General features: G+C 50.6%; 1 protein-coding gene across 7 annotated transcripts in view; it reads left to right on the top strand.

Moving 5' to 3' along the window:
- The window catches only part of ANKLE2 (ankyrin repeat and LEM domain containing 2), a 40372-nt gene extending 33921 nt beyond the window's left edge, over positions 1 to 6451 (top strand). For 4 of the 7 annotated variants that reach the window (XM_017895677.1, XM_017895673.1, XM_017895674.1 and 1 more), the window contains exons 11-13: positions 2353 to 2947; positions 3976 to 4107; positions 4689 to 6450. In XM_017895677.1, the coding sequence (XP_017751166.1) occupies positions 2353 to 2947; positions 3976 to 4107; positions 4689 to 4890 (929 nt within the window). In that variant the 3' untranslated portion in view covers positions 4891 to 6450. Of the gene's footprint in view, positions 1 to 2352; positions 2948 to 3975; positions 4108 to 4688 lie in introns of all 7 variants that reach the window. The other 3 variants (XM_017895676.1, XR_001889867.1, XM_017895678.1) reach the window with 3 other exon arrangements.
- Positions 6452 to 7067: the final 616 nt, after the last annotated feature.

Below are 7067 nucleotides of genomic sequence, written 5' to 3'. Positions count from 1 at the left end.
GTAAGCACCTGCAGGCGCGGCTGTGGCAGCTGGGATGTGTCCCCCTGTGGCTGGGGTCTAAGCACGTGCAGGCGTGGCCGTGGGAGCTGGGACGGGCCCCATGTGGTCAGGGTCTAAACATGTGCAGGCATGGCCGTGGCAGCTGGGACGGGCCCCACGTGGTCGGGGTCTAAACACGTGCAGGCATGGCCGTGGCAGCTGGGACGGGCCCCCCGTGGCCGGGGTCTGACAGGATACACACATCTGTTTCTCATTTCTGTTAGTGTTTTTAATGTAGAGGTCTGTCTGGTACTTTCCCTTAGGTTAATGTTTTTTGAGACAGAATCTTGTTTTGTCACCGAGGCTGGAGTGCAGTGGCACAATCTTGGCTTACTGCAAGCTCCACCTCCTGGGTTCAAGCGATTCTTCTGCTTCAGCCTCCTGAGTAGCTGGGACTATAGGCCCCTGCCACCACACCCGGCTAATTTTCGTATTATGTTTTAGTAGAGATGGGCTTTCACCATATTGACCAGGCTGGTCTCGAACTCCTGACCTCATGATCCACCCACCTCGGCCTCCCAGAGTGCTGGGAAGGTTAATGTTAAATGGGGTGTGTGTTGGGGAGGATATTTGAAAAATAATGACATCGCTTTGAGCAGTATTGCTATTTCTGCTTGTGTTTTCATTACCCAAAATCTAATATGTTTCATTCTGTGCCATTTTCTCAAAACTCATAATAGCTGAACTCCACTGGCTGAGACTATGATATTTTAGATTTGGTATATTTTCAGGAAAAAGACAAAGAGGAGTGCACACCAGAATACTGGTGCATATCAGACACCGGGACGCTAAGCGCTTCACACGGTGCATTTCAGACACCGGGATGCAAAGTGCTTCCAAAGCACAGATGCAGTGAATGGAAAGATCATGATGGAAGAGGTTAATCTACACAAAATCTAAAAGTGATTCATAAAAACATCAATGATGGCCAGGTGCGGCGGCTCACGCCTGTAATCCCAGCACTTTGGGAGGCCGAGGGGGGTGGATTGCTGAAGCCCAGGAGTTCGAAAGCAGCCTGAGCAACAGAGTGAGACTCCGTCTCTATTTATTTATTTTTTTAAAAGAAAGAAATTTGCTAATAACTAGAGATTTGAATCTACTAAAATAAAAATTAAAGCAGATATACAATTTAAACTGTGTGAGTGTAAGGTCAAAATAGAGCCATTAGCCCACAAGACACTTCACTTATAAAACAAACTCCCTGGAATGATAGAAAGAAAATGAAAATGACTGACATACATTAAACTAAGAAACAATGAATCTTAGAAAGTCACCTGTGACTCTCAACCATAGAACTAGAGAAGTCAGTGCAGTGGTTATACGGGAAACACTGAAATGTGACCTTGCTGTGCTATAGTTGACGGTGGCACAGAACTCACTTCTGTAAAGTGGCCTCACTTCCTGTGTTGTCTTGTGACTATGTACATTTTAATTAATAACTATTACATAAAGTTGACTCATTTCCAAAGTAGCACGAGCCACAGCTCAAGTGTTCTGGACCCCCTTGTGGCCAGGGTCGTCATCATGAACACCAAATAGGACATTTCTGTTGCCTGTCGGACAGGGCTGCACCCAGGAGCTCTTCTGTGTTATCTTCACAGCTAAAGCGCAGCAGTGCTACTTCATGGAGTTGTTCTGGACGATCTTCCGGGATCCCGTGGGGCACAGTGACACTCGGAGCCCCTGGGGTCGCCGTAGATCAGAGCTGGAGTGAGGGCTGGAGGGCAGCTGGGGGTGCAGGGCGGTCATCTCACCCATCACCTGGGCTGCCCTTGGCCTTTCATTTCCCTTCCTTTGAAAGAAAAGAAGTCAGCCTGGCAGCTTTTTTGCTTTCCTCCTTCCCTGAAGTAGGGTCTCACACTGTGGCACAGGCTGGGGGATCACAGCCCACTGCAGCCTCCACCTCCTGGGCTCAAGCGATCCTCCCACTTGAGCCTCCCAAATAGCTGAGACTACAGGTGAGTGCCACCGTGGCAGCTAACTTTTCTATAGAGAGTGGGGTTTTGCTCTGTTGCCCAGGCAGTCTTGAACTCCTGGGGTCCAGCGACCCCCCTGCCGTGGCCTCCCAGAGTCCTGGGGTTGCAGGTGTGAGCTTCCACGCCTGGCCCCAGCAGCCTGATGCATCTGCAGGGCCCTGTTTGCCCTTTGCCAGGGAGTCGTGTGGGTGGTTTTCCATTCTGAAATCTGATGAGTAGGTTTTGAACGTAAGAGTTGCTGTTGCTGGGGTCGTGGCTGTTGGTCACGGACGGAGCGGAGCAGCTCCATGGCTTCCTGTCATTCCTATCACTGAAGTGCTCCTTGTCCTCCTCACAGGCAGCAATTCCATTTCCGTGAGGGCGTTTCTAGATGAAGATGACATGAGCTTGGAAGAAATAAAAAATCGGCAAAATGTAGCTCGAAATCACAGCCCGCCCACAGCTGGTGCTTTTGGATACGCGAGGTGCAGCATCTTCCCCTTGGAGCAGGAGGCAGACCTCATAGAAGCCGCTGAGCCAGGCGGTCCACACAGCAGCAGCAATGGGCTCTGCCATCCTCTGAGTCACAGCAGGACCCTGGTGGGCAAAAGACCAAAGGCCCCCTGTGGGGAGGAAGCCCATCTGCCACCTGTCTCCGATTTGACTGTTGAGTTTGATAAACTGAATTTGCAAAATGTAGGAAGTAGCGTTTCTAAGACACCAGATGAAAATATGAAAACTAAAGATAAGAGCCTGACTTCAAGAATCGATGCAGTAGAAAGAGACTTGTTAGAGCCTCCTTCTCCTGCAGACCAACTCGGGACTGGCCGCAGGAGGACGGAAAGTGAAATGTCAGCCAGGATTGCTAAAATGTCCTTCAGTCCCAGCAGCCCCGGGCATGAGGGTCAGCTGGAGGTCACGAGGGAACCGGCCAGGCGGCTTTTCCTTTTTGGGTAGGCCTGTGTTGCCCTGTGCACGCCTGCGGTGCTGTTTCCGAACCTGCTCCTTTCCCGCTCACGCTTGCTTGCTTGCTTTTTTTGAGATGGAGTCTTGCTGTGTCGCCCAGGCTGGAATGCAGTGGCGTGATCTCGGTTCACTGTAACCTCCACCTCCCGGGTTCAAGTGATTCTCCTGCCTCAGCCTCCTGAGTAGCTGGGACTACAGGTGCCTGCCACCGCGCCTGGCTGATTTTTCCATTTTTAGTAGAGACGGGGTTTCGCCACGTTGGCCAGGCTGGTCTCGAACTCCTGACCCCGCGATCCACCTGCCTCGGCTTCCCAAAGTGCTGGGATTACAGGCGGGAGCCACCGCGCCGACCCCCACACAAGCTTTCGTGTGGACTCGCCGTGTGCTTTCAGTTCCTGTCTCTGAGTCTAGCTTCTAGACGTTCTTTCTGGGTCTTCTGGTTAGACTGTGGGTGATCCTAGTGTTTGCTGTTATTTGCTAGGGATGTGCCTGCCACTGGTGTGAATGATCTCTTCTAAGAATTAAATTCTTTTAGGAAGAAAAGCCATCTTGGGGTCAGTCTCAGTCTAACGGGATAAATGTCCCTAACCTTCTAGTACTGAGCACTCTGAGGGTGCAAATATGCAAAATTGCATTTTAACAGTGGGTGGAGGCTGGGCGCGGTGGCTGAAGCCTGTAATCCCAGCACTTTAGGAGGCCGAAGTGGGTGGATCACGAGGTCAGGAGTTCAAGACCAGCCTGGCCAAGATGGCGAAACTCCATCTCTACTAAAAATACAAAAAATTAGCCGGGTGTGGTGGTGGGCGCCTGTAATCACAACTACTTGGGAGGCTGAGGCAGAGAATGGTGTAAACCCGGGAAGTGGAGCTTGCAGTGAGCCGAGATGGTGCCACTGCACTCCAGCCTGGGCAACAGAGCGAGATTCCGTCTCAAAATTTAAAAAAAGGTAGTGCTATTTTAGAAGTCTTCATGTTTTTACCAAAGATGTTTTTGCTTCTTGTATTGTGGTTTCTAGAGAGGAGCCGTCAAAACTCGATCAGGATGTTTTGGCCGCTCTTGAGTGTGCAGATGTCGACCCCCATCAGTTCCCGGCCGTGCACAGATGGAAGACTGCCGTCCTGTGCTACTCACCCTCGGACAGACAGAGGTACATGGGGCCCGGACAGCCTGTCATCCGCAGGGCAGCTGTTGGAAGCTGGCTTCTGCAGGGTCCAGTTCCAGTTCGTGTGGAAGTATCAGGACTCTTCCTAACGCGGGCAGGCCCGTCAGCCAGGCTGTGGGTTTGGGTGTTGTGGCTCTCTGCACACAGGACAGATCTCCAGTTGGGTGGAAAAGCCGAACGGGTCAGCTGCTGACAAGCTGAGGGCTAGAGGGGTGGAAGCAGCAGGGTTTCTACTCAGACCACACAGGATTCTCCTGGAAACCCCCATGAGCTTGACTCTCCCAGTCGGTGCCAGGGTTTAGCAGTGTCTCTTCTCCACCTGGGTGCATGTGCCCACGGTGCCAGGGTTCAGCAGTGCCTCTCCCATCCCTGAGCGTGTGTGCCTGCCGTGCCAGGGTTCAGCAGTGCCTCTCCGCCCGGGCACGTGCCCACGGTGCCAGGGTTCAGCAGTGCCCCTCCTCTGCCCGGGCACGTGTGCCTGAGTCCTGGGCCATTATTTTCCGACTCTTTCGCTGTTCATCTCCAGGCCTGCCCGTCTGCTAACAGTTCTTTCTTGCTTTCCGCAGTTGGCCCAGTCCCGCGGTGAAAGGAAAGTTCAAGTCTCGGCTGCCAGATCTCAGTGGCCCTCACAGCTACAGTCTGGGGAGAAACAGTGCAGCTGGGAGCAACCCCGGAAAGCCGGGCCCAGGCAGTCCTGGGCGCTACAGCCCCGCGCACGGGAACCAGCTCCGCAGGATGGCGCGCCTGCCTGAGCTTGCCGCCCTGTAGGCTCAGCGCTGGGCTCTCGGTTGGTTCTTCAGTTTCAAAGACGGAAGGGTCATATGTTTGCTTCTAAAGTGTCACAAAGGAATATATTCTGATTAAATTATTATTAATCCTCACTTTGAGGGTGTGAGAATTTTAGAAGATTTAAATGTTTTATATAAAACTTAGATTTCTGATATTTTGGAAGTTAGAGGTTAATGAAAGCAAACTCAGATACCAATTTTCTGGAAGATGTCCATGTGGTAATGGTAGACTTTTTAGGTGGCAATTTCTAGGTCTGAAATGTAGCAGAGGAAAGGGTGCTGAGGCAGTTGCAGGCAGGCAGCCACGTACGCACCACAGCATCCAACAAACGCTGTGGACAAGGAGGGGCTTGGCGGAGGCGTGAGCACTGATGTCCCCGCGCTGCCTGCGCTCACCAAGATGAACTGTTTGCCGCCTTGTCTTTTCTTGGGCCGGGGCAGGGGGTGGCATCTGATGCTGGCAGAGTCCCTGTTGGTTCGCCCGTGGGTCTCATGGTTCAGACAGAGTGAGGTGGACAGCTGGGATCAGGGAGCCCGGAGTGCGCCTCAGACTCGCAGCAACCATTATAATTTGGGTTGTTGGGAATATTTAAATTACTGATTGGGAGATAAAAGTAGCTTTTCTCTTTGGGAAGTCTTGCAGCCCGTAGGAGCGACGCCAGGAGCCACACAGAGCTCAGCACCGGAGCCAAGGTGTTCCCTGTTTCCTCAGCACGCGAGCCTTCACTGCCTACTTCGTTCAGGTGCCAGTGTAGCAGTAATACAATCTGTAAATTGTTCTGTTTTGAAGTTTATTCTGAGGCTTTTTTGAGCATAAATGATTATACGATAAAGTTATCCTTTATTTTGGAACTCATTTCAGTTGGGATCTCCTTTATAAAGAGTGTTGCGTTCAGAGGTTTGAGTCCCATTTGGGTTCCTTGTCTTGATTGTAGCGTTCACCTTGGCTTGAATGAAGGTCTGTGGTCAGAATGTGTGAGGAGCTGCCTAGGTGCTCAGGAGGTAGTAACTGGAGGTTGGTTTCTTCCTGGGTGTTACGGGCACCTGCTCACACAATTGTTACTCTGTGAACATTTCCAGTGTTTCATCCAAAATGAAAACCCACCAATGCTTTTGCTAACGTCAGTGCCTTTTATAAATCATTTTAAATTTCCTGAACTTGCTTTTGAGAATATAGTGATATTAAGTAGATGCAAGATTGTTTTGTTTGTAAAATTCTGAATTGAAACTTTGTTTAAAAAAAAGGCTTATTTCTTTCACATGACAAGAGATAGGTCAGGAATATTGGCATCAAGATTTAAATGTTAAAATTTGATTTTGTTACACAGGGTATCTTCATTTGTTTTGTAGCAGACAAGACCTAGACACCAGACAGACAACACATGCTCTTCTAAGCAGCAGCATTTTAAAAGGCATCTTGGTTCTCAAAAGAAATCAGAATATGGATATTCATAGTGATGATCTGTTTTCTCTAAAATCTTACCATATTGTCTGTATATGGTTGTAAATTCAAATAGAAAGTAAAAGGTTTTGGCCCTGATTTTGTATGTAGACCACTGCTCCTGATTTCCCAGGTCTTAGGCCGCCTTTGACTGTTTCTCCATTTGTTTGTTGGAGGCGATTCCAGACCCAACGAAGGCATTCTCGTGTGTCCCAGGGGGCTTTATGTCCTTCACAAAACACTTAATGAAACGCATTACTTCAAAACCACGTGGTAATAATTCTAAGCTTCTGGAAAGATCCCTCACCTGTGCCCGGGCACACAGCACTGTTTTGGTGGCACGGCTGTCAGCCTGGGCGCCCTCAGATTCACTTGCTGGTTTTAGGCCCCTTTCTGGACTAACTCAGTTGTGAAAGACTTTCTGGCATCCATTAAAGGAGCACAGATTTGCCGGGCGCAGTGGCTCACGCCTGTAATCCCAGCACGTTGGGAGGCCGAGGCGGGCGGATCACGAGGTCAGGAGATCGAGACCATCCTGGCTAACGTGGTGAAACCCCGTCTCTACTAAAAATACAAAAAGCTAGCCGGGCGACCTGGCGGGCGCCTGTAGTCCCAGCTACTGGGGAGGCTGAGGCAGGAGAATGGCGTGAACCCAGGAGGCGGAGCTTGCAGTGAGCTGAGATCCGGCCACTGCACTCCAGCCTGGGCGACAGAGC

The sequence above is a fragment of the Rhinopithecus bieti genome, unplaced genomic scaffold (assembly GCF_001698545.2).
Source record: "Rhinopithecus bieti isolate Rb0 unplaced genomic scaffold, ASM169854v2 scaffold_27038, whole genome shotgun sequence".
NCBI lineage: Eukaryota > Metazoa > Chordata > Mammalia > Primates > Cercopithecidae > Rhinopithecus > Rhinopithecus bieti.
This window is presented reverse-complemented; position numbering and strand designations above follow the sequence as displayed.